Genomic DNA, 27,807 nt, shown 5'->3' with positions numbered 1-27,807 from the left:
CCTGTTCACGCTGAAATTTCCAAGATAAAAGTCATACTAAGTCTATTGACCTTGCTAAGTTTCCTGTGACCACACAATGAGCAAGATGATTTTTGATTGAAATTTGTTTTTTTCTTTTTCTTTGTGTGTGTGTGTGTGTGTGTGTGTGTGTGTGTGTGTGCGTGCTTGCGTGAGATGATATTGCTAGTTCTGCTTTCATTCATCCACATTACTTCACATGAGTCTGGTGTTGGTTGGGGCATAAGGTCTGTGCAGACAATAAACTACGCAAGACAAGATAACTGGGGTCCAGGAGGAAACCAAAGCCAAGGCTGTGTGTCAAGACTGTCAACGAATCAATTGCTTTCTTTTCCTTCTCCACCTCTTCCTTCCTCGCTGCTGGTTTCCTGACCACTCTTCATTGTTGTTATTCCTCCATCCCTTTAATCTGGTTTTTAGCTGCTTCTTAGAAGCAGCTCTGAAACCTGGAGCATCACAATGGGGCAGGCTCCAACCATGGCCTCAGGTGCCTTTTTCCTGCTAACAGGTGAGTGAGGTCTCTTAGAACTAGAACAGTAGAAGAAAGTTTCAAGTGGAGGGAGAGGTCAGACATCTTAGGGGCTTGTTGGATTGAGAGGGGGAGCTGAATACACATGACTAGAAATAGGGAAGAGGCAAGAGATAAGAGGCAGGGGGGTACTGGAGCCAGATCTTGCCCTCTAGCCATTGTTAAATTTTCAGTGTGAGCATTTACACCTTGGAAACAAGTCAACCTTTGAACTGTTTACATTCCTGCATGGAAAGATGATGTTTATAACTCATGAGACCTTTGTCAGTATTAGGGTAGTTGGAGGGAAAAATTATATGTATGCATAGATAGGTAGATAGATAGATAGATGGCACAGGGGTCTATCTGGAGAATAAAATTAAGCGGTGAGAGAGAATTATACTAGGAGATGGAGAAAGGGAGAGGTAAATTGGGGTAAGTTATCTCACAGAAAAACAGAAAAGTCTCTTACAGTGGAGGGAAAACAGTGGGAAGGTGAGAGGGAATGAGTGAATCTTATTCTTACAGGATTTGGCTTAAGGAGGGAATAACATACACACTTAATTGGGTATGGAAATCTGTCTCACCCTACAGGAAAATAGGGGGAGAAGGGGACAAGAGAGCAGGGGATGATAGAGAGGAGGGCAGATTGGGAAAGGGGGTAATCAGAAGTAAATACTTCTGAGGAGGTACAGGGTCAAAAGAAAGAATAGAATAAATGGGGGACAGGATAGGATTAAAGGAAATAGATTTAGTTCTTCACAATATGTCTACTACGGAAGTGTTCTGCATAACTGCACATGTGTAACCTATGTTGAGTTGCTTGCCTTTTCAATGAGGGTGGGTAGGGAGGGAAGAAGGTAGAGAATTTGGAACCCAAAGTTTTAAAAACACATGTTTAAAGAAAATGTTTTCACATGCAACTGGGAAATAAGAAATATGGGAAATGGGGAACAGAAATCTATCCTGCCTTACAGGAAAATAGAAGGGGAAGGGGATAAGAGAAGGGGGGAGGGATAGAAGGGAGGGCAGATTAGGGGAAGGGATATGCAGAATGCATGCCATCTTGGGGTGGGGGAAGGGGCGAGATGGGGTGAAAATTTGGAACTCAAAATCTTGTGGAAGTAAATGTTGAAAACTAAAAATAAATTTATTTAAAAAAAAAGAAATAAGCCAACCTTACAAATCAGAGCTTAATTTATTGTTCTGTTGTTTATCTAGATTTAAGAAAGTGATGAAGAAAATGTTAATAATGCAGATTAAATTTAAATGTGCATTGCGAGTGCATTTTTGCAGCATCAGTTAAACATTTACCAGCACACAATAAGAATAGAGAGTGAGGTAAGGGATAGGGCTCTAGATACTGAGAGCTGGAGAAAGGGCAGAGATTAGGGCTTTAAGAACCTGTGCAGAAAAGGATTAGGCAAGGGGTTTCTACTTTTTTTGTGTGTCATGGACCTCATTGGCAGTAGAGGAAAGGGAGAGAAAAATTATTTATGTAGCTCATACGATGTGCCAGGCACTACGCTAATCACCTTAAAAATATTATCTTATTTGATCCTCAGAAAAACCCTGTAAGGTAAGAGCATAATAATTTGTACTATACTATACTATACTATACTATACTATACTATACTATACTATACTATACTATAAACATATATAATTTATAATATAATGTAATAGTTTATTAAGATAGCATAATGATTTATGCTCATTTCATAGTTGAGGAAACTGAGGCAAATAGAAGTTAAGTGACTTGTACAAGGTCACACAATCTGAGGCAAGATTTGAACTCAGGTCTTTCTGATTCTAGGACCAGAGCTCTATCTACAATTAGACTAGCTACTAACTGGTTACTAGTGAAATCTATGGACCCCTCAGAATTTTTTTTTTTAAAAATCATAATTGAAGGAAAGGAAACACTAAATTTCAGTTAGAAGTGAGTGAAAATAAAGAGGTGATTCCCCCCCCCATCCAAGTTTACAGATCCACTGAAATCTATCCCCTGCCAACTTAGGAGTCCATGAACCCTAGGATCAAACTGAGGGTACACCAAGGTGTTTTTCTATTGTGTCTGATTTTTTGGGGGTTGGGGCGAGGCAGTTGGGGTTAAGTGACTTACTCAGAGTCACACAGCTAGTAAGTGTTATGTATCTGAGGCCGGCTTTGAAATCAGGTCCTCCTGATTGCAGGGTCGGTGCTCTATCCACTGTGCCACCTAGGTACCCCTTATTGTATCTGATTTTTTTTTTTTCAGGAGGAGGAGAAGGGCTTGGAGTAGGTTTGACTCGTTATCTAATTTCTGGAAGTGGAGGGATAGGAGTGGACTAGCTATTTCACTTTCATATATATGTTTTTTTTTTGGGGGTGAGGAAAAATAGTGAAGGGTAAAAGAAAGGAAGGAAATTCTAATTGCTTAATGGGGAAATTACTCAATAGAGTAGAAAGAAGAAAACTATATTGGGCAAAGCAAAAGGACAGAGAAAGGACAGCCATTTAACAGTGGGACACTACTAGAAATCCAAGAGCTAAGGGAAATGGCCCTAATAACCTTAGAGAGCAGAGGGACTGAGGAAGGAGATGAGAACGATGGCATTAACAGACCTATGTCTGCAGGACAAAGTAGATCCAGAAAGCAGCAGATTCTAGAGAAGAAGTCTAGGCAGAGGGGGAGCAAATTTCTCTCCACACTATCTCCAACAACTCCTCTCTCTAGGGCTGATCTCTTCTCATGGTTTCAATCTGGACACTGAGAGTGCAACAGTCTTCCAGGAAAATGGAGCTGGGTTTGGGCAGAGTGTGGTCGAGTTTGAACAAGCTGGGTAAGGATTTCAGTTCCCTCATCTGTAAAATGGAGAGCTGGGTGGTACAATGGATAGAGTGCCGGGCCTGAAATCAGGAAGACTCATATTCTTGAGTTCAAATTTGGCCTCAGACACTTACTAGCAAAGTCACTTAATCTTGTTTGATTCAGTTTCCTCATCTGTAAAATGAGCTGGAGAAGGAAGTGGCAAAGCACTCCAGCATTTTTGCCAAGAAAACCCAGATGGGGTCATGAAGAGTTGGACATGACTGAAAAAAAAAAACAACTGACCAACAACAATAAAATAAAGAGATTGGACTAGATTATTTCTATGACCTCTAAGGTTCCTTTCAATTCTAAATCTATAATCCTATATTTTAGGAGTTAAGAGGACTGGAGAAACCTTTGCCTACACAACTTCACCCCTCCCTCCACCCCCAGCCTCCTCTCTGATCTCAAATCCTTTCTCCATTTCTAATAGTTCAGGAGAAAAGCCACAACTTCCTTCACTCAGAATCAAGAATTATACAAGAATTAAAACAACACTATAGATTACAATAATTCTTTCTCTGCTTGTGAAAGCCTTCCCTTTCTCCACCCTGGATTGTGTGCCCCTCTCTTCCCCTTCTCCATTCTTTCTAGAAAATACAGCTTTCTCCTCCATTCTCCATGTCCCCCAAGTGGGAGATCTTCTGCACACCTTGTCCCCTGTGGTATTAGATTCAGGCTTCTCCCCACAGAGTGGTGATTGGGGCGCCCCTGGAGAGAACATCACCAAACCAAACAGGGCAACTCTACAAATGTGAATTTGGCACTAGGACCTGTATGGCCATTCCCATTAATGGTGAGTAAAAGCCCCTGACCCAGGAGCCCATCCTGTATGTTTGATGTTCTCTCTACTCCAGGACTTTATATACCAGAGAACCCAGCTACCCTGCTCCTCAACCTCTGTTCTCCTTCACAGACTGAACTCGCCTTCTAGAATTCAGGTTTCTTATTCCCCACCATTTAATTCATCACTTTCCCATCCTTGCTGTACCCTCCCACCCCTATCACCCCCCCCCCCACAAAAAAAAAACCTCTAAGCCAAACACCTAGATATTTCTCCTTGGACTTTCCAGACCCTACATATTTCTTAGGACTGAGACATCCTCCACCATAACTCTCAGCTTAGCTATGCAGAAACCCAAATATTTGACAACACTCTCAAAGTATGTCTGTGTCTCCCCAGTGCCCCCAGAGGCAGTAAACATGTCCCTAGGACTCACTCTGGCTGCTGGAGTAAACCCCTCACAGCTTTTGGTAAGTCAGCCTGAATAATGGGAGAATGATGGAGTCTAGAAGGCAGGGAAGGGTGGAGTCTGTACAGCAAAATGTCTAGATGCAGAAAAAGTTGATGTTTTGGAGAATTCCCCTCAAATTCCTTCCGCTCCCCAGGCTTGTGGTCCTATAGTACACCGAACATGCAAAGAGAATGCATATATAAACGGCTTGTGCTTCATGTTGGATTCAAACCTGAAGCAAGTGCACAGTTTCCCAGAAACCCTACAAGGTAAGTTACTGTTGGGGTGCCCAGATTCTTGTATGGAGAATATGCAAAGAATAGCCACAAGGCTGATAAGTGTGTGTGTCAGGGGTCCAGGGAAGGTAGGGATTATTTGCCTGGTGTTGATTCAGTCAACTTAGGGGTTTTGTATCAGGCTGTCATATCTATGTTTAGTATCTATAACATCAGTGATATATGTAGGCCACTTTCCTGTATGGTACACATGATTATCCCAGCAGGGGTTGCTATAATACTGAAATGCAATTAAACACAGCCCTGGAGGACATCAGACAACTCTGGGCCAGGTCAGCATCATCCCAGGTGATCCTGAGGTCCACAGTGTCCTGAGTCCCAGCCAGAACAAAGATTCATTCATTCATTCATTCATTATTTCAATACTATTAAGTGCATTCCATGTATCATATATTCATTCAATCATTCATTTATTGTTTCACTATTAAGTGCCTACTATGTATTATATATAGGCACTGGGAGAAATACAAAGATAATTAAGTCAAAGTCTTTGTTCTCTTGGAATTCATGCATATACAAATCTACAATATACCTGAATACAAAAAGGGTCTGTGATTTTATCAGCACAGGGAACTCCCAGCTTGGAAATTCTTTCCATCAATGCACTCATGTAGAGCTAGGAGATCTACCCTAGGCAGTTACCTAAAGGATATAGAGATTAAATGACTCCCCCAGGTCACACAGCTAGTAAGCATCAGAAATAAGATTTGAACCCAAGTCTGTATGTCACATTAGCTCTTTCTACTGTAACTTTATAAATACTCAAAGTAAAGAATAGAATAGGATAGTGGGGCAGCTGGGTGGCACAGTGGATAGAGCACCGGCCCTGAAGTCAGGAGGACCTGAGTTCAAATCTGGCCTCGGACCAAACACTTGACACTTACTAGCTGTGTCACCCTGGGCAAGTCACTTAACCCCAATTGCCAAAAAAAAAAAAAAGAATAGAATAGGATAAGAGCACAAGAAGGGTACAAAAGTGTTCTTTCCCAGAAAGAAATTATTATTTCAAACTGGGTGGGGGTGAAGGAAAAGATAGAATCAAAAGTAACACAACGGTTTAAAATATGGAAGACAGGGCAAATGGTTTTGGCATTGGCAGAAATTGGGAAATCAGGAAGAGATTAAGTTTTGGAGAAAAAAATAAACTCAGTTTTGAGCATGTTGAGTCCATGATGCCAGCGATTTCAAGCAGAAATGTTTTGTAGGGTGCTAGAAATGCAAAAGTGAAAAAGCTGTTTGCCTCAGTTTCCTCATTTGTAAAATGGGCTGGAGAAGGAAATGGCAAAGCGCTCCAGTATCTTTGTCAAGAAAGCCCCAAATGAGGTTAGAAAGAGCCAAATGCAGCTGAACGAAAAGAACAAGAACATAGATTTGAGACTCATATAGTGATAGTTACAGTCATGAAGATGAATGGGTAGGACTTCGAAAAGATTATGCCAACTTGTGTCAGCCAGGCTGAGGTATGTGGACTTTATTTGGTAATCTATAGGGAGCCAACTGAAAGCTTTTGAACAGAGACATCAAATCAACAAGCATTTATTAAGTGCCCACTGCATGCCAGGCATTATGCAAAGTACTGGCAGAGTAGAAGAATGCTGTGACTAGATTTATACATGTTGTTCAATCATTTCAATCATGTCTGACTCTTCATGACCCCATTTAGGGTTTTTTTTTGGCAAAGATACTGGAGTGGTTTGCCATTTCCTTCTCCAGCCCATTTTACAGATAAGGAAACTGAGGCAAACAGAGTTGAATGACTTGCCCAGGGTCACACAGCTAGTAAGTGTCTGAGGCCAAATTTGAACTAAGGAAGATCAGTCTTCCTGACTTGAGGCCTGGCATTTTATTCACTGCACCACCTAGCTTCCCCTAGATTTACACATGTGGAAGATTAATTTGCTAACAGAATAAAGAACAGATTGGAGGGAAACTAGAGACATTGCCAAGGAATAGAGCATAGAGAAGAGAAGAAAAAAAAGAGAGAAGGAAATGGAATAAATCTAAGGTCTTTCTTTTGGTGAGGCAATCGGGGTTAAGTGACTTGCCCAGGGTCACACAGCTAGTAAGTATCATGTGTCTGAGGCCGATTTGAACTCAGGTCCTCCTGACTCCAAGGCCAGAGCTCCATCCATTGTACCACCCAGCTGCCCCTCTTTGGGTTTTCTTGGCAAAGATATGGAGTGATTTGCCATTTCCTTCTCCAACTTACAGATGAGGAAACTGAGGCATGGTTAAGTGACTTGTCCAGGGTCACGCAGCTAGGAAGTGTCTGAGGTCAGATTTCAACTCAGGAAGATGAGTCTTTTTGACTTCAGGCCCAGCACACTATTCACTGCAACAGCTAGTAGCCCCATTTTTGAGAAATATAGGTGATGTTAAAAACAAAATATATCAATAAAATTTTATTTTTCAATTGTTAAAAGCCAAAAACAATCACACAAGATGAAAACACATGGATGGGTTACATTCTGCATGGATGGAATAAATACTTACATCAGTGAGATCTCAGAGTCATTGAACTTTCAAAGTAAAGTTTAAAAACCCATACTCAGAAAGGCAGGAGGCTCAGGGGTACGGGTATGCTCAGAAGCAATGAATTAAGTTTCTGGGAAAGAAACAGGGTAGTTGGGTTCTTGAGTGGCATTGGACTTATTTAGGGACTAAGGTTATGGAAATGTCAATGAATGATGTTCTAATGTCCCAAAAGACGTAATCACTCACTGCCTGAAGGGAGAGAGCTAAACCATAGATTTTCCCTTCCAGTTCTATTATTTTATGGTTATTTATAATAAGTAATGTTTCTTCCCCTTGCTTTCCCCTAGGGTGTCCAACGAAAGTGAATGACATTGTCTTCCTTATTGATGGCTCTGGTAGCATTAGAAGAAGGCAATTTACACAGATGAAGAATTTTGTCATAACGGTGATGGACCAGTTCAAAGGAACCGATACACAGGTGAGGGCTGTGAGGTGAATTGCAGACATCCAAGTTCTGTTACTAGAAACAAATAGGAATGGGAGTAGGGTAAGAGTGTTAAATGACTGGGTGAAAAGAAAGAATTGTGGGAGAGGGAGGGCTGGGGAAGCAAACAGTTTCCAAAAGTATGATAGGATTGTAGTAAATATCTAACCTTTCTGGATAGGGGCTCTGAATGGGGGCTCCTTCTCCAGAGTAATCCAAGACTCTCCCCTACCTTTTGCCAGTTTTCTCTGATGCAGTATTCTGATGACTTCAACATACATTTCACCTTCAATACTTTCAAGAATGATCCTGATCCACAAAACTTGGTGAATCCGATTAACCAGCTATATGGGAAGACACACACGGCCTCAGGCATTAGAAAAGTAGTGTAAGCTCCTGACTTGCAAGTTGAAATAATAACATTTTAGAGTTTTCAGTGACCTTTGAGATCATATAGTCCAACCTTTTATCTCATGTAGAAATCTTTCCTACAGGATCCCTGTAGGGTGGACACGTGGTCTTCCAGCTTTCTTTTATAGACTTCTGAAAGAAACATTCTGTTTCATTGTTGGATAACCAGTTCGATTTGCTAGTCCTGTCTTATGGTGAAGCAAAATCTGCTTCCTTGTCACAAAGGGAGGCAGCTTATACAGTGCAAAGAGTACTAATTTTGCATTTAGAGGACCTGGGTTCAAATCTTGCCTTTGACTCTTATTACCTGAGGGACCTTGGGCAAGTCACTTAACCCCCCTTGCCCCAGTTTTCTCCTCTACAAAGTTAGATGACTGGACGAGATGGTCTTTAGCTCTAAATCTATGATCCTATAATCTTATATTGTTTCACACCATGGTCCTAATCCAGCTTCCCAGAATAACAAAGAACTAGTTGAGTAGTTCCTTTCTATAAGGAAAGGAGGCTCCTCTTTAGAGTATAACAGGCCTACAGATATTTGAAGACTGATTTAAACCCTTCTTCTTCTCTTCTTCTGAGTTATTTTATCTGTTCTTTGTATAGTTGGGTAGGTTCACACTTAGTGGAACAACCCTACTCAAGGATTGTTAATGAATACCTTCTCAGACTAGGAGGTGCTCAGTGAGATCTAGTGGGGATCAAATGAAAGATAACATATGTAAAGCACTTTGAGAACCTTAAAGCCATAACATTTAATTATAAGTATTTTATATTATTATTATTTGTTGTATTGATTTATCATCATCATCATCATCATCATCATCCAGTGCAGGGCATCTTAAACATTTTCCACTCCTTACCCCTTTTCCCATTTCAACAGTGTTGTCATTGCATTGCCTGAGGGTATGCACAGTGCAAAGTGCACATGCTTTGTGTTTAGAACCAAGGCTACAGTGAAGTTGCAAGATGCAACATGGGCAAGCGCTGCCAGAAACACCTCGGATTCATTCTGCATTTGATTTTGAATTAATTTTTGGTCATTGTGCATTCAGAAAGCTTTAAGAAACACTGAGTAGAGGACCATGGCATTCTGCCTAAAACTTGGTTTTGTTCAACATTTTTATCAGTTATTTGGATGAAAGCATCAATAACATATCTGTATAGATTTGCACTTGATAGACTGGAACAATAGGCTGAAATTAGACGAACACCAAATCACAAAATCTCAGAATTGAGAAGGACCTTAAAGGTCAGACCCAAGACTTTTTTTTTTTTGACTAGGCAATGGGGTTAAGTGACTTGCCCAGGGTCACACAGCTAGTAAGTGTTATGTGTCTGAGGCTAGATTTGAACTCAGGTCCTCCTAAATCTAGGGCTGGTGCTCTATCCACTGGACCACCTAGCTGCCTCCAAGACATTTCTAAACAATAATCATCTCTACAATGTTTCCAAGGTCATCCAGCTTTGGCCTGAAGACTTCCATTGAGGGAGAGCCCAGTGTCTCCACTGGCACCCAATTTTACTTTTGGATTTCTCTAATTGTTATGAAGTCAAGACTAAAATGGTATTAGTTTTTTTTTAAGCTACCATATCACACTGTTGAGTCATGTTGCACTTGTGAAAACCCTAAATGTTTTTCAGATAAGCTGTCAGTCCATGCCTTGCACATTTCATATTTGTGAAGCTGATTTTTCTTGACTAGGCAATGGAGTTAAGTGGCTTGCTCAGGGTCACACAGCTAATAAGTGTCAAGTGTCTGAGGCCAGATTTGAACTCAGGTCCTCCTGACTCCAGGGCCAGTGCTGTATCCACTGCACCACCTATTTGCCCCTGTCGTGAAGCTGATTTTTAAAGCCGAGTGTGGCACTCCATTTAGCTCCACTAAATTTCATTGTATTAGATTCAGCCCTACATTCTAGCATGTCAACACCATTCTGGATCTTTACTCTCATATACAATATATTAGGTATCCCACCTAGCTTTGTGCCATCACCAGATTTGTCATAGAATGGAGGAGAATAAGCATTTAAGTGCCTACTACTTGATAGGCATTGTGCTAAGCATTTTTCAAATATTAATTCATTTTTTATTTGCTAAGCATGCTATTATCCAAATTGTTGAAAATAAATGTTGAGCAACACAAAGCTAATCGAAAAACTAAAAAAAATCCTGGCACACTCCACTAGACTGCTCCTTTCATATTGACACTGAGTTATTTTTTAAAAATCTCATTTAATATTTTTCCCAATTACACATAAAAATAATTTTAAAATATTTTTTCAAATTATGAGTTCCAAATTTCTTCCCTCTAACCCCACTCTCCCCATTGAGAAGGCAAGCAATTTGACATAGGTTATACATGAGTAGTCATGCAAAACACATTTTCATATTGTCATTCTGTGAAAGAAAACATACAAAAACCCAAGAACAATAAAGAAAGTAAAGAAAAAGTAATGTTGATCTGCATTCAGGTTCTACCAGTTCTTTCTCTGGGGATGGACAGCACCTTTCATCATAAGTCCTACAGAATTATCTTGGATCATTGTGTTGCTGAGAATAGCTAAGTCATTCACAGTAGATCATAATATAACATTACCGTTTCTGCATACAATGTTCTCCTGGTTCTGCTCATTTTACTTTGCATCAGTTCATGTAAGTCTTTCCATGTTTTTCTGAGAGCATCCTGCTCATTGTTTCTTAAAGCACAATAGTATTCCATCACAATCATATACAAGAACTTGTTCAGACATTTGCCAATTCATGGACATCCCCTCAACTTCCCCACTAAAAGAGCTGCTGTAAATATTTTTGTACACATAGGTCTTTTTCCTTTGCTTTTTATCGCTTTGGGATATAGACCTAGTGATGGTATTGCTTGGTCAAAGGGTATACTTTTTTGGGGGGTGGGTCATAGTTCCAAATTGCCCTCCAGAATGATTGAATCAGTATACAACTTCACCAATAGTACATTAATGTTTTAATTTTCTTACATTCCCTCCAACATTTGTCATCTTCCTTTTCTGTCATATTAGCCAATCTGACCGATGTGAGGTAGTAGTTCAAAGTTGTTTTAATTTGTATTTATTTTATCAATAGTGATATATATATATATATATATATATATATATATATATATATATATATACATTATAGATAGCTGTGATTACTTTGTCTGAAAACTGCCTGTTGATATCCTTTGACTATTTATCAATTGAGGAATGACTCTTATTTCTATAAATTTGACTCAGTTTTTATATGTTTGAGAAATGAAGTCTTTATCAGGGAAACTCGTAATTTTTTTTCACAGTAATGATTACCAACTATGTATTTCCCTCCATCTTATTTTCCCCATTTATCCTACTCTCTCTCTCTCTCTCTCTCTCTCTCTCTCTCTCTCTCTCTCTCTCTCTCTCGTTTTACCATGTCCAATCTCAAAAGTGTTTTTCTTTTGACTTATACCTCCCCCAAACTATCCTCCTTTCTATCAGCAACCCCAACTTTTTTTATCCCCTTCCCTTCCTACTTTCCTGTATGGTAAGATAGATTTCTACCCCCAACTGAGTGTGTATATTATTCCCTTTCTAAGCCAATTCCAATGAGAGTAAGGTTCACACTCTCCCTTCCCCTATCTTCCCCCATTACCCCCTCCACTGTAATATCTCTTTCAGGCCTCTTTTATGTCAGATAATTTATCCCATTCTACCCCTTCCTTTCCCGTCCACCCAGTGCATTCTTCTTTTTCATCCCTTAATTTTATTTTTTTAGATAATCATGCCATCACATTCAACTCACACGTCTGCTTTCTGACTATGTCTGCTCCTATAACTGTTCCAATAATGTGAAAGTTTTTAGGAGTTATAAATATTATTTTCTCATGTAGAAATATAAACAGTTTAACCTTGAATCCCTTATGATTTCTCTTTCCTGCTTACATGTTAATGCTTCTTTTGCATCTTGTATTTGAAAGTCGTATTTTTTATTCAGCTCTGGTCTTTTCATTAGGAATGCTTGAAAGTCCTCTATTTCATTGAATATCCATTTTTCCCCCTGGAGGATTATTGTAATCCTAGCTCTTTTGCCCTCCAGAAAATCATCTTCCAAGCCCTCTGATCCTTCAATGTAGAAGCTGCTAAATCTTGTGTTATCTTGCCTGTGGCTCCATGATATCTGAATTGTTTCTTTTTGGCTGCTTGCAATATTTTCTCCTTGATTTGGGAGGTCTGGAATTTGGCTATAATATTCCTGAGAGTTTTCATTTTGCCATCTTTTTCAGGAGACAATTGGTGAATTCATTTAATTTCTGTTTTACTCTTTGGGTCTGGAATATCAGGGCAATTTTCCTTGATATTTCTTGAAAGATGATGTCTAGGCTCTCTTTTTGATCATGACTTTCAGGTAATCCAATAATTCTTAAATTTTCTCTCCTGGATCTATTTTCAAGGTCAGTTGTCTTTCCAATGACAGATTTCACATTTTCTTCTATTTTTTTTCATTCTTTTGATTTTGTTTGATTGTTTCTTGACGTCTCATAAAGTCATTAGCTTTCACTTGCCCATTCTAACTTTTAAGGAATCATTTTCTTCAGTGAACTTTTTGTACCTCCTTTTCCATTTGGCCAATTCTACTTTTTAAGGAGTTTTTCTCTTCAGCAAATTTTTGTATCTTTTTTCATTTGGCAATTCTGCTTTCAAAGGAGTTCTTCTCTTTATTGAATTTTTGTGCCTCTTTTACCATTAGGTCTATTCTGTTTTTTTAAGGTGTTATTTTATCTAGTATTTTTTGTGCCTCATACCAAAGTGTCAACTCTTTTTTCATGATTTTCTTTCATTACTCTCATTTGTCTTCCCAATTTTTCTTCTACCTCTTTTACTTGATTTTAAAAATCCTTTTTGAGCTCTTCTTTGACCTGAAACCAATTCACATTTTTCTTCGAGGCTCTGGAATGCAGGAATTTTGGCTTTGCTGCCTTCTTCTGAGTGTGTTTTGATATTCCTTGTCACCAAAGTGATTTTATATAATCAGATATTTTTCTGTTGTTTGCTCATTTTTCAGCCTATTTCTTGACTTTTAACTTTATGCTAAGGTGGGGCTCTGCTTCCCAAGTGGAGGGAGCACTATTCCCAAGCTTCAGGGTTTTTTGTGTGGCTGTTGTTTTTTTTTTTAAATCTACTTTCTTTTGTTGTTGTTATTGTTTTGGTGAGGCAATCAGGGTTAAGTGACTTACCCAGGGTCACACAGCTGGCAAGTATCAAGTATCTGAGGCCAGACTTGAATTCAGGTCCTCCTGACTCCAAGGCCAGAGCTTTATCCATTGTGCCACCTAGCTGCCCCTGCAGCTGTTTTCAGAGGTAATTCTGGGGATCTGTAAGTTTTTGGCTCTTTCAAGGTGGTATGATCAAGGGAGAAGTATGTTTACTACTCTACTGTACTGTGCACTAATTTGTGAGCAACCGCAAGCACTCTTTTCAACCCTGGAACTGTGACCAAGGTCCCTGCTCCCCTGCAGCCACAAGCTCTGCTGTGTTAGTGCTCCTTCTCACACTGGGACTAAGACCCATGACTGCGACCTAGATCCAAGTATAGGTAATACAACAGAGTCTTGCCCCTGGTGCCAGCAAGAAGACACTTGTAAATCTCTTTCTGACCTGTTCTCCAATCCCCTTACCATCTATGGGCTGAGAGGTATGGAGACTGCCACTGCTGCCACTGACTCAGTTGTCCTGAGGCCTGCTTTTGGTTTGCTGGGGCTTGGTCTGTGCTGGTGTGGCTTGCACTGAACGGCACTCCTTTATCACTCTGAAGCAACAGACCTTTCCTGCTGACCCTTCTAAGTTGTTTTGGGCTGGAAAATTGTTTTACTCTTTCTTTTTGTGTTTTACTCTTTCTTTGCTTTTCTTATGCCACTCTAGAATTTGTTTAGAGTCATTATTTAAAGATATCTGGAGGTGTTTGGGGGAGAGCTCAGGTGAGTCCCTGCCTTTACTCCACCTCTGACATTGAATTATTAATGATTATTTAACTGATGACTGCCTTCAAGGTTGTTACTCAACTTTGCATAGATAGAAGAAAAATGTAGACAATGCATGGGAAAAGCCATTGAGAAAGTCGTGGAAAAAGCTTGATCAAATAGGCTGAGGCTTGAACTGCCTTTGTATGGAATAGCAAAGGAGCTACATGAATCAAATCAACAACCTGCCTGCAAAAAAAAAAAAGCAATTCAATACATGAAATGGGTGGAAGTGAACCTCTTGCCTACAGGCAAAACTTAAACCAGAATGGCAAAAGACTGAGGTATTCCAGGTAAGTGAACTTTCCTGATATTTGAGTTAAATCTTTAAATGCCATATTTATTTTAGTAGCAATAGTTACATCTATAATAAGTGCATCATTTTTCATCCTTTCTAATGAACAATGTATTGAACATAATTCTTGGGGCCACCACAAAATGATGATGAACAGAAATTACTCTCTTGGGCTATCGACATTCTTAGAAGAACTATAATGATACCAGCTAAAGGTTCTTTCCTAATCTCACTGATTATCTTCATAGGGGTTACCACGGGCAAGGCAGTAGTCTGGTTAGGAAAACTAAGCTAGTCACCATGAAGCCAAACATTAATCAAGATTTGTAGTACACAGAGATTGGGTCAGTCCAGAAAAGCTCAATGAATTATGGAGTCCAAGTGGCTGGGGGTAGGGGTGGGGAGGGGTCCCTGACAATCAAAACCAGAAGGTTTTCTGCCTTTTCAGCTAGCTATCTAGAACAATTCAAATTTGCCTGCCCAGCCTTACCCTCTGGTCTGGCCAACCCCTATGGATTTAAAGGGCCTTGACTGGGTTTGACTAGTCTTTCTCATTTAGCAAAAGATATTTCTCTGGATGAATGTGGAATCCAAACTCCACAGGGGATTGAGACCCAAACTTGGCCTTTTCCTCCTCACTGTTATTGCCCTCCCGGGGATAAAAGTTCAATCCCACACTTCAGTTCAAAAACCAGTTGCAAAAGAGCAAGATGAGGGAACCAGGACCAGACAATAGTTGGTATAAGTACGATCTGGGGAAGTTCTAATAGTCCATGCGACAATATGAATTAACTTTGTAACTCTGCTGCCTAATGTCTAATGCATGGCTAATGTGATCTTGAGCCATGTTGACAGGGTTACAAAACGCAATTTGAGTTCTGTTCAATTTTGCCTAGTCAAATGGCATCTGAAATACATTATTTGGTTCTGGTCATCTCATTTTAATCAAGATATTGACAGATATCCATAAGAGGATGGTTATGATTTCAAGGTGTTTGGAAACCAAGCACTATGAAGAATGGTTGAAGGTATTAGAGCTAGCTCTTACCAGCTGCAATTGTTGAATTTTCAATGTGTTTACCCCTTAGAAATTAGCAAGAGCTAAAAATCAGGGCTTTTTTTTTGTTGTCAATTTTCTAGGCCTAAGAAAGTGATAGAGAAAATATTAATAGTGCAGATTAATTAATAATGATGTGTGTGGACATATTTTTCCTCCAGAAAGCCAGTTGTTAAACATCTACTAGTATACCCCTGGCACTAGAGGTATTCAGTCTGAAGTAGAAAAGATTTTGCAAAGGTGATGTAGGAAAAAGGACCTAATAACAATCTTCAAATATTTAAAGGATTTGTATGTGAATGAGGAACTCATGCCCTTTTCATCCAAAAGTATTCTTCCCTCTGACCCTTGTGATTATGCTTAATCCCTAAAATATGTTGGCACCATTCCCCTTAGGGAAAGAAGACATGGGGGCAGCTAGTTGGCACAGTGGATAGAGTACCGGCCCTGGATTCAGGAGGACCTGAGTTCAAATCTGGCCTCAGACACATAACACTTACTAGCTGTGTAACCCTGGGCAAGTCACTTAACCCCATTGCCTAGCCAAAAAAAAAAGAAAGAAAGAAAGAAAGAAAGAAAGAAAGAAAGAAAGAAAGAAAGAAAGAAAGAAAGAAAGAAAGAAAGAAAAAAGAAGACATGAACAACAGTAACTAGCATTTACACAGCACTTTAGGGTTTATAAAGTTCATCATATATGATATCTCATTTCATTCTCACTATAACCCATTGAGATATGTGCTATTTTTATCCTCATTTTACAGAATAGGAAACTGAAGCTAAAAGAGTCAGTGATTGGCCAAAATTGTACAGCTAGTTTCTGAGGCAGGATTCAAAACCAGGTCTTCTGACTCCAAAACCAACTCTAACACCTTTACATATTAGTTAGTCTGAGGCTGAGCACCCAAGATGAGCATCAGTGACTCTACCCAGGTCTAGCAGACATATAAGCCAGCTCTGTCCCACCTGGAGAGATACTGTACCCTAGTCAGGCCAGCTCAACTCTTGTGAGAATGCAATATACAAGGAAGCGAGGATGAGCATGTAAGACTCTGAGAGTCTTACTGTCCTGGTCTGAAGTTTATCCTTCCTGTCTTCCCTGGTGTTGCCTGAGACCCTGACTGCTGTCCTCAAGTTTTTGCTGCTAAATAATTCTTTCATCTCTTCCTTTAGCAGTTCCCCAATAGATAGGGACTCCCTCAGTTTACAAGGTTTTGTTTTGGTTTGGGGTGATATGCCATTTAGTACATATATAAAGTATTGATGAACTCATTGTCTATGGTACCTTTAACCATAATGTAGTTTCCATGTTTATCCCTTTTAAACAAATTTATGTTTGAGATCATGATTACTGTCCCCTTTCTGAGTTAAGCTGATACAAAATAGATTTTGCTCCAAATCCTTATTTTAACTAATTCTCAGTCTTTATATTTCTAGTGTGGTTCTTTTAAACTGTCTAATGTTTGGTTCTGCTTTCCAATTTATTCTGCTATTCTCTTCCATTTCATGGGTGAGTTCATACCATCCACATTCACTGTTATAATCATTAATTATATAGTTCCTTCCATTCTATTCCTTTTTTTTTACTCTTTTTTCCTTTTGCCTCTCTCTTTACAAAGAAGAAGAATGGGTTGAGTGAGGAATATGCACAGTGATCTATGCTTGATGCAATCTGCTTCTGCTTCCTTACTCTCTCTTCTCTTTGCCTAATCATTAATCATAGGTTCTTACTCTTTCTTTCTTACTTTTTAACCTCCTTCACAACTCACCCTGCAAGGCTTTAGTTTATTTTGATTATGAACAATTCCTTCCTGAATCTGCTCTCCCTCTTATTCCTTACTTTCTTCTTTCAGTTTTCCCTTATTTCCCTGTTCATTGTATTCACTTTATTGTATTCCCTGTTCAATGATTTCAGCTGAATACATTCAACTCAATGAATGTATTTTATTCCAAACTTGTGTGTGTCTGTGTTTGTGCACACACACCTGTAAGTGCTCTAATTTCCTTTGACTGGTTCTGATGAATGTGAGGTTCTCCCACTCCTTCTTCTCTATGTACAGTCTTCTACTTACACATCCAGATTGTATGGATGGTAAATTTCCCTCCCCTTTCTCTATTTTTCTTCACTAGTGTATTCCTTCCCTCACCTCTTTTCTTTCTTCTTTTAAGACCCTCAAAACATAGCCAAACTACTACTTTTTATCTAACTCCCTTTATAACCCTTGATGACTTTAGAGTTCTGATGGGGGAGTTGTTCCTTTTTGCCCAGTCAAGATGTGAACATTTTATCCTTATATTGTCTTTTCCAATTGCTCAAACATATTTAGCTATGTATGTTTCTCTTGATTCCTGTGTGTGCTTTTCAAAGTTTCTACTCAGCTAGGATCTTTTTATCAGAAATACCTGAAATTTCTTCTATTTCATTAAAGTCAAATTTTCTCTCCATAGAATTGTACTTAGTTTTTCTGGGCAAATTGCTCTTGGTAGCATGCCTACATCTTTTGAGTTTTGGAATCTCATATTCCAGGGTTTGTTTGTTTTTTTCCCCTTGATAGTGGTAGCTGCCAAAACTTGTGTGATGCTGTTTGTGGCTCTATGAAATTTTTCAATACAACAGAATACAATACAAAATTTATTGATCTTCTACTATGTGCTAGACACTGTGCTAAGCACTAGGAATACAAATAGAAAAAGAAAGAAAATGCCTGCCCTCGAGGAGCTTATAATCTAATGGAGGAAGGCAATATGCAAAAGGAAGTTGAAAGCATAATGGAGGTGGGTAGGGGAAGTACCCAACAAGGGGTCATGGTGATGGTGGAGTCAAAACCATGTAGTGAAGCTGGTGGGAAATGAAGAATTGCCTGGGTTCTTGAATGCTCTTTAAAGGAAGGCTTTGGGATTTTTTTTTTTTGCTTGAACATTCTCTCTAGATGTTTATAGTATTTTGTCTAAGCTCTGGTTTATCCCTATCATGTTTCTGGGAGTTTTCATTTTGTGTTTCTTTTAGGAGGTAGCTGGTGCATTCTCTCTTTTTTCTTCTGTTTCTAGTTGATCCAGGAAATTTCATTCATGATTTTTTGAAATATCATATCCAAGCTCTTTTGTGGTCATGGCATCCAGGTAACCTAATGGCTCTTTGATTTTTTTCTCTCCTTGAACTGTTTTCCAGGCCAATTGTGTTTATACGAGGCACCCTATATTTTTTCTTTTTTCAGCCTTTTGACCTTATTTCACTATTTTTCACTGCCCCATTAAGTCCTTAATTTCTGGTTGGTCCACTCTAATTTTCAGAGAGTCTGTTACTTGGGTAATGTTTCATACCTTTTATAGCAAGCCGTTAATGCTATTTCCAAATCTTTCCTCTAGTGTCCTTATTTCTTTTCTAATTCTTTCCTCACAAAATTTCATTTCATTAATAATACATGATTTTTAAAAGTCTCTTGCCTCATTTTTTTCCAGGAATCCAGATGACTTTGTGCCCAAACTGTGTTTGTCTTTGAAGCTTTGTTTTCAAATATTGTGGATTTATTCTCATCTTCTGAGTTTTTGTCTTGGGGCTCCATAACAGATTTTTATCTTGGGTGACTTTTTTGTTGTTTTTGTTTACTCTTTTTTTCTAGTCTGCACACTTCTGAAAGGAATCTTAAGGTCTTGTTTGCACCCAATCTTTATTTTCTGGGACCCTGTTGTTTCTTGGGGTATTGAGTGCTGGGTTCTTGGGATCTCTGGGTTGGCTAAGGCTAGGGAACTGCAGGTTTCATTGTGTCCCAAGTAATCTAGGATGAAGTCAGATTACTGCCTTTCTGGTCTGAACTTACAAATTTCTGATGCAGGTTTAGGTCTGAGTGACATAACTGCAGGATTGCTTCTGGTTGGGACTCCAACAAACTGACACTTGCATATTTCAGGTCTGCGTTGGGATGGGGCTTGGGGAATGTAGGGGTGGATTCCTTATAAAAAAAATTCCTATGAGATCTAAATTGATATTTTTATAATTTATCCTGGCATCTTAAAGGATTTTTTTTGCTTTAACGTAGTTTTGAAATGTAACAGTTGTACACTTAAGAGAGTTCAATTTTGAGTTCCTCCTTTTGAGGGTTCTATGAATCCTTTATATTTAAAACATGTCATTGTTTTTTATACTTCTGTGACATTTTCTTTTACAATTCTCTGGAAATATAATGGTCAGATTCTTGTAATCTTTAATATTTTCTTCAACTACCATAACTTTGAGACTTTTGTTTCTTTATCTGTTTTCCAAATCCATCACTTCAAACCATGTTACTTTAAAATCTTTTTCCAATTCAATTATTTTCTGTTCCTGTGTTGTCTCATCTATATCTTCTGGCATTCTGCTCTCCACTATGTCATTTCTGATCTTATCTGCTTGTGTTTTCTTGATATTTTCTCCATGTTGATTTCAAAATTTCAGAATTTCACTGTCACTTCCTCCTAAGATGTAATTGTACATTTCAAAAAGCCTCATATTGTTTCTTATGCAACAATGGATGCTATTTCAATATACATTTCTTCTGACATGTTTGCCTCTGCCTCTTATTCCAAAACACATTTTCATTGTGTGAGAGCTCTCTTTCAGTTTGCTTGTTTATTTTAAATTTTCATATGAGGATTTCTGAGAATTTAATTTCTTTTCAACACTCCTATTGTTATTTGTGAAGGAGATCATGAGAAGGTATGTTCCTTCACAACCATCTTCTCTGAGATCTTCCCAATGTTCTTTTCAAACATTTCCCCTTCACTCAAGTGAAGAGGACTAATTTTTTGTTTGTTTGGTGTTTTTTCCCAAGTACCTCTAAGTGCCTCACACAGTGTCATTTAAAATTAAGGAGGCACTTCATAAGTGATGGTTAGATTTGAATACTGGTAAATGGGCCTCATTACCAAGGACCCTCATCTTATTTCAGGCATCTATCAAGCCCTTCCTGCATGCATGGCCCCTCCCAGAACTGATTGTAACTCAGTCATGTTACTCATCTTCTGTTCTCCCTTCCTCCGAACTAGACATACCTCAGAGTTCACCTCATGATCTGTCATGTCCCTAACTCTCTGTATTAGCTAAGCTGTTGGTTTATCTCTCTCAAAGTCTGTCACAACTTGGTTTAGTGGAAATTGAAAACTGTCCTTTTCTTTTTCTTGGACAGACGAGAACTATTTCAAGAATGGAATGGAGCCCGGGAAGATGCCACCAAGATCCTCATTGTCATCACAGATGGTCAGATACAGGGAGATAGTTTGAATTACAGAGATGTCATCCCAGAGGCAGAGAAAGCAGGGGTCATCCGATATGCAATTGGGGTATGGAACAAGAGCTTCTCCCTGGCTCTTTCTCAAGCAGTATAGCTAACATTTTTGCTTTCCCTCCCTTGTAGTTTCGCTTGTAAGACATAAATGCACCCGCTATGGTTCCTTCTGTCCACCCTTGAACCCAGTTGTCCCCTAACAAAGGGAACAGAGTTGACAGTCTGCTTCCTCAGAAATTTCCAGAAAGTTAGAACCTGCTCACATGCTGACCCTGATCCTGCTGCCATCCCCTGGTAACAGGTGGGAAGTGCCTTTAGAACTTCAGCTGCCAGGCAAGAACTGAGGACCATTGCCTCTAGCCCACCACAGGAGCACATCTTTCAGGTGGATAACTTTGAGGCTCTGAGGAACATCCAAAACCAGCTACAAGAGAAGATCTTTGCCATCGAAGGTGAGGTGGGATTCCCAGTGCCCAAGTCCAGGCCTAGTTATCTTTCATCCTCACATAGCCACGTTCCTCCCCATTTGCTAGATCTCTGGCCTCCTAGAGTCTAATTCTATGCAATCAATTTTGTATCTTACTCCCCACATCTTAGTCTCCTTCCTGTTCACCAAAACACAGGTCTTCTGATTCCTACCCTCCAAATCTTCTCTAGAGCACATTCTTCTGAAATGGAGGTGACTGGATCCTCATCCTCTAATTCTCTACCCTCTCTAAAACTAGACATTTTGTCTCCCATAGGTACCAAATCAGGGAGCAATAGTTCCTTTGAGTTTGAGATGTCTCAGGAAGGCTTCAGTGGTGTGTTCACCTCTGTGAGTAGATTTTACACAAATCCAGGGTGGTGAGGAAACGGGGTAGAAGTGGTACAAATTGGGATAAGGTCTAGAGAAAAGTCAGAAGAGTCAGTAGAAATCATTCCTCCTGTCTGGATTGGTAGATGGAGTACTTCATCACTTCTTTCCATGGCAGAGGGAAGTGGGATATGGGAGCAATTCTGCTGAGCAATAAGGATTTCACAAATTATCTCTTTCCCTTCTAGTTCTAATATCTTTTTCTCCTAGGATGGGCCTCTACTGGGTACAGTGGGGAGCTTTGACTGGTCTGGTGGGGCCTTTCTGTATGACCAAATTGATAAACCCACATTCATCAACACATCCCTGGTGAATTTGGACATGAATGATGCTTACCTGGGTAAGGGGGAAACTCTCATGTTTGGGAACATGAGAGCTATGAAAAAGAATCTTGCCTCACTTCAAGTGGGATCCATAAGAGAAAATACTCTTCCTATTTTGTGGGTTCATCTCTTCAGGTTATTCTGTTGATGTTGTTATTCAAAAGAAGACCCAGAGTCTGGTCATGGGAGCTCCTCGATATCAACACACAGGGATGGTGGCAATGTTCAAAAAGAGCTTTAACACTTGGGAGAAGACAGCTGAGGTTACAGGGAAACAGGTGAGTGATGTGGATGGTGGTTCTAGCATAAGTGAAAAGAGAAGGGCAGCTAGGTGGCACAGTGGATAGAGCACTGGCCCTGAAGTCAGGAGGACCTGAGTGTAAATCTGGCTTCAGACCAAACACTTGACACTTACTAGCTGTGTGACCCTGGGCAAGTCACTTAACCCCGATTGCCTAAAAAAGGAAAAAAATGTAAAAAAAAAAAAGTGAAAAGAGAGATAGGGCAGAGAGGAAGGATGGTGAAACACTCCAGCTTCCTGCTTTTACTCTCTCTATCTGAAGCTATGGGGTTCTTTCCCACAGATGTAGCCTCAGGTATGTAACTATGGCCTCAGCTTCTTGTGGTCAGTAATTCACATATACAGATTTTCATCTCAGTCATCTTGAGAATAACAACAATGAACATGGGAGTCAAGACTGATAAGGGCATATACTATATATGGATAAACAGGTACACAGAATAGATAAAGGATAATACTTTGTGCAACTTAAAAAACAAGACTTTCTTCAGGATATGCAAACCTGAAGGAACCAAAGTCGTATTCAGCCATTGGTTAGCCCAATCAGGAAGGCCATCTGTGGCGGCAGAAGAGTGGCAAGTGCTGCTAGCAGTTCTAATGAGAGCACCATCCCCTCTCCCACTCTGAGGCCAATGGTAGACAGCTATAAACACTGAAAGCATGTGAGCTTCTGGCCTGGTTTTTAGGCTGGCCTACTATATTGTCCTGGCCTAGCCCTGTGTATTAGCTGGAAAAAGAAAGAGCAAGAGAACAAAGACCCAGTCTATTGGCAGAGCAGGGAAGCTGGGGCAGGATGGAGATGGGGGTGTTCCTTAAGGGGCTTTCTCTACTTGTCTGCCTTGTGCTGTGATGTTTCCCTGGGGAAACCTTGTGTATCAGGCTTGGCTGCAAGCTACCTGAGTTCACAGGCAGAGATACTACCGAAGTGCTGGCTGATGCTGATGCCTCTGTTGCAAGGTCAGCCCCAGCTGCCTCCTCAACAGGACCTTCTAAGCTCTTCACTCTGCTTTTAACTTGCCTGAGTCAGATGACACAGGAGCCTGACATCACCTGAGTATGCTCCATTCCCTACCCTTATCCTTAGAAATAAAATATAGAAGGGGCAGGTAGGTGGTGCAGTGGATAGAGCACTGGCCCTGGAGTTACAAGGACCTAAGTTCAAATCTGGACTCAGACACATGATACGCTAGCTGTGTGACCCAGAGCAAATCACTTAATCCCGATTGCCTCACCCCACCCAAAAAAAAAAAAGAAAGAAAAAAGAAAAGAAAACATAGAATGTGAGAGAAGGAAGAGACCTTGGAACTTGTCCAGTCCCCTCTTCAAGATCCAAAGGGCAGTGTTATCAGCCCAGCAAAAGGGCTTTGTGGAGACTGAGAAGTGCCTTAATCTTTATCTTCTTCAGATTGGTTCTTATTTTGGGGCAACCCTGTGTTCAGTAGATGTGAATGGAGATAGCAACACTGACCTGATCCTTATTGGGGCTCCTCATTACTTTGAACGGAACCAGGGAGGCCAAGTATCTGTCTGCCCCTTACCTCAAGGGGTAAGTAGATTAATGAGGGGCAGGGAATCTGGGTCCTGGCTAGACATACCTGAAGTGAATGGCTGGAAGTGTGGCCCAGGACTTGGAGTGTGTCACGATGTTCTTTTTTCAGAAAGCTAAATGGAGCTGTGAAGTTGTTCTTCGAGGGCAGCCAGGGCACTCATGCAGTCGTTTTGGGGCAGCCCTGGCTGTGCTGGGCGATGTAAATGGAGATAAGATAATAGATGTGGCTGTGGGGGCACCAGGGGAGGAAGAGAACCAAGGAGCTGTCTACTTGTTTCATGGAATGGCTGGCTCCAGCATCAACTCTTCCTACAGCCAGGTGAGATTATTTTATTTCTCCTAACTCGTCATCCTTTGAGTATCTCATTTTTTTTCCTTGACTTCTCTCAAGGCCCTTTTTCCCTATTCTCTTTGTGATTTAAAGCTTCCCTCCTGAATCATATGAGTATTATAATTATATCAATTCATACATAAATATAATCACATCCATTCAATTTTACAAGCATTCTGTCCCTCACCTAGTATGTGCAAACGCTTTGCTTGGAATAGGGATTAAAAATTAAAAAGACAGCCTTTATAATAAAAATCATTGTTAAGTATGAATAATTACACCCATCCATATTTGGGCATCAACAGACTTAACAGACTCCTAGAGTAGAAATGGACCTCTGAGACTATCTCCTAAAACCCATAATTGACTAAGAATCCATTCTACAACAGGTTCCACAGTATTGGAAGTTTTTCCTTATATAGTTGGAGATAGATATGCCATACTTTACAAATTTGCAGATCACCCTAAGCTGAGAGGGATACATTCAATGACAGAATAAGAATCTAAAAAAAAAAACCCAACAAAACAAAACTCAAACACATTGACAGACTAGAATGGCCCAAAGGTTATAAGATAAAATTTCATAGTGATAAAAGTGAATTCCTGTGCTTGAATTTTAAAAATCAACTCTAAGAGTGAAGGATGGAAAAAATGTGTAGAATTAGATCAATCAACAAACATTTGTTAAGTGCCTCACTGTGCTGGCAACTAGAGATACAAAGACAAAAATGAAACAATACCTACCTTCAAGAGGTGTATGTTCTAACAGAGGGAACGATGTATACACACGTAAGTGTACATGCGAAATAGATACAAGGTAATATCAAGGGAGAGACACTAACAGCCAGGCAGGGGGTCAGGAAAACCCTCATATAGGAAGTGGCATTTGAGCTGAACCTTATAGGAAACCAGAGATTATGAGAGGGGAAGATAAGGAGAGAAAGCATTCCAAGGCCTGATGGAGGATAGACTTTGCAAAGGCCTGGAGAAAGATGACTGAAACCTAGAATACGTAAAGAGAGGTGATGTATAATAATCCTGGAAAGGGAGTTAAAAGCCAGATAGTGAAGAACTTTAATGACAAACAGAGAAGTTCGTATTTGATGTTAAAAACCACTGGACCTTCTTGAGCAAGGGATATCACTTTGACAGCTATGTAGAGTGGTGGTGTCCTACTCACATAGAAATGGAAGCCACTACACCACACATATGAATCCCTACAGACTGTGTATTGGCTTAGAAAACCATATGCTTAACATTATCTATGTTCCATTTTATTTTTTGTTTCTTTTGTTAAACATTTCTCAATGGCATTTTAATCCATTCCATGGCACCTGGGAATATTGCCTGCTCAAATACAGCCAGCAAACTGTGTGTTTGACACCTGTAGTGTAGTGGATGGATGATGCAGGCCAGAGGGGAGGAGTACCTGACCTAGAGCGGCAGTCATGTGAGTGGAGAGAAAAGAATGGGTAGGAGATGTTGAAAGATGCCTACGTGAAAAAAAAATATAGGCATTTAATGAAGCACATGTTCCACATACATCAGTAATATTTCAATGGCAGCCATATGAACAATTACAATCTTATTTTGATAGTTCTAGGGATGTGTATCTTGTCAGTGTAAACTGTCTCCACTAGTAGAGACTGCAACACATCCATGCCTTCTCATCCTAGGTATTTTTTATTCAGCATCTTTCTACATATGCTTCATAGAGAATCTACCCCTATGAACTAGAGACCTTCAGCTTCTCTTAGTACTTTTTGCAAACCATATTAGTCATTTTGTACAAAAAGACTGAAATAAAAGAAAAAGAATGAAACAAAGTTTAAAAAAAAGCACGCTTCAGTCTGTATTCAAACAATATCGGCTCTTTCTCTGGAGGTGGATACTATGTTTCATCACCAGTCCTTTGGGATTGTCTTGGATCATTATATTGCTGAGAATAGCTAAGTCATTCACAATTCTTCATTGTACAATATTGCTGTTACTGTGTACAATATTTTCCTAGTTCTGCTCACTTAACTTTGCATCAGTTCATATAAGTCTTTCCAGGTTTTTCTGAAACCATCTTGCTCATCATTTCTTATAGCACAATAATATTCCATCACAATCGTACATCACAGTTTGTTTAACCATTCCCCAACTAATAAGCATCCCTTTGATTTCCAATTCTTAGCCTGAGTGTATGCTTTTAAGTAGACCCAGAATGCTTATCTCATTGTGACATGAGTCCAAACACCTGGTCTGAGTTCCTTATCAATTGTAGGTCTATAGGGTAAAGTCTGTTTGCAGGCCTAGAAACACTAAATGATCCATCCCAAACAATTAATCCCTTTTTTGGGAACCCCACAGCTTTTTAAAGGGCTTTTATGAATTTGTTTTCCTTTTAAGTTAACCTATTTGCCCTAGTGAAGGGTGAATTAGAAACTCCATTTGAATAGTCCTTGCAGTGGCAAGGATCCACTGGGAGAAATTTCAGCTGCTCTTTAGAAGGGACCCAGAAGAAATATCCCTGGACCTCAGAGGTTCACTTATACTACAGACCCTGGTGAAACCATGGTGTGTCCTATGTGGAAAGGGACACCTACAGATTTTATTTGGACCCCCTTTGGATATCCTATATGCTTATGGAATTATTGATGGTTTTATACCCAAGACAGTTTGGTTTCTTACCTGAAGATAAGAAGTAACTTCAAGGCAACCTCACTCAGATCCCTAATGCCTGTGAGGAGAGCTCTATGCATTCTGAGAGCTCAGGTGGAGCAGGCTTTCCCTCTAAAAAAGAGAGGCTTGGTTTTCTTTTACTTTTTAAGTTAGCTCACAATTAAATCTGACCTGTAGCATGCATCCAGAGGAGAGAGTACCCTTTGTGGGAAAGGGAAAGTGTGAATTACAATATCCCCTGGAGCCCTGCTGCTGAAAGGGAGAAAGCAAAGGACTGTCCTTGGAAGTAAATGGATTAGTGTTGCTACACACACACACACACACACACACACACACACACACACACACACACACACACACAAAACAAACAAAATAAATTTCTCACCTAAATAGAGAGGAGATAACTTTCAGTTGACTTCAAGTCCTTAACCAAGTCCCTGATAGAGCCCCACATACTGTGAGAACTCCATAAGAACCAAGGTTTCCCTCTGAGAAGGAAAGCTCGATTTTTATTTCCTTTTTTGTTTTCCTATTTCCCTTTTTGTTTTGTTTTCTTTGTTGTTTTTGCTTGGAGGAAGGCTTTTTGCAAGGAGTGTAAACATGAGAACTCAGTAAAATGATGTTTACATGTCAAATTGTATTCCCATGCACTTGGAAGTATGGAAGAATATTTGTTTATAAACTCTACTACATTGACTTTTTTTTTTTGATAGAGGTAGTTGGGGTTAAATGACTTGCCCAAGGTCTCACTGCTAGTAAGTGTCAAGTGTCTGAGGTTGTATTTGAACTTAGATCCTCCTGACTCCAAGTGGTCTATCCACAGCACTACCTGCCTGCCCTACCTTGACTTTTCCTGTACTTTAATAGAAGGCAATGGGGAAG

At 39.8% G+C, this 27,807-nt stretch overlaps 1 protein-coding gene across 3 annotated transcripts in view; it reads left to right on the top strand.

Moving 5' to 3' along the window:
• The first annotated feature begins 210 nt into the window (after positions 1-210).
• Positions 211-27,807, top strand: part of LOC110220501 (integrin alpha-M-like) — a 56,756-nt gene continuing 29,159 nt past the window's right edge. The window contains exons 1-14 of one of the 3 annotated variants that reach the window (XM_021004536.2): positions 211-526; positions 3,246-3,351; positions 4,073-4,176; positions 4,564-4,634; positions 4,770-4,884; positions 7,734-7,864; positions 8,113-8,258; positions 20,800-20,953; positions 21,200-21,350; positions 21,642-21,715; positions 21,965-22,094; positions 22,213-22,355; positions 23,784-23,924; positions 24,037-24,246. In XM_021004536.2, coding sequence (XP_020860195.1) covers positions 478-526; positions 3,246-3,351; positions 4,073-4,176; positions 4,564-4,634; positions 4,770-4,884; positions 7,734-7,864; positions 8,113-8,258; positions 20,800-20,953; positions 21,200-21,350; positions 21,642-21,715; positions 21,965-22,094; positions 22,213-22,355; positions 23,784-23,924; positions 24,037-24,246 — 1,725 coding nt within the window. In that variant the 5' untranslated portion in view covers positions 211-477. Of the gene's footprint in view, positions 527-3,245; positions 3,352-4,072; positions 4,177-4,563; positions 4,635-4,769; positions 4,885-7,733; positions 7,865-8,112; positions 8,259-14,251; positions 14,582-20,799; positions 20,954-21,199; positions 21,351-21,641; positions 21,716-21,964; positions 22,095-22,212; positions 22,356-23,783; positions 23,925-24,036; positions 24,247-27,807 lie in introns of those variants that run through there. The other 2 variants (XM_021004537.2, XM_078153031.1) reach the window with 2 other exon arrangements.

The sequence above is a fragment of the Phascolarctos cinereus genome, unplaced genomic scaffold (assembly GCF_003287225.1).
Source record: "Phascolarctos cinereus isolate Bilbo 61053 unplaced genomic scaffold, phaCin_HiC Scaffold_4;HRSCAF=312, whole genome shotgun sequence".
Lineage (NCBI taxonomy): Eukaryota > Metazoa > Chordata > Mammalia > Diprotodontia > Phascolarctidae > Phascolarctos > Phascolarctos cinereus.
The sequence above is the reverse complement of the archived record's forward strand: the minus strand, read 5'-3'. Positions and strand labels throughout refer to the sequence as shown.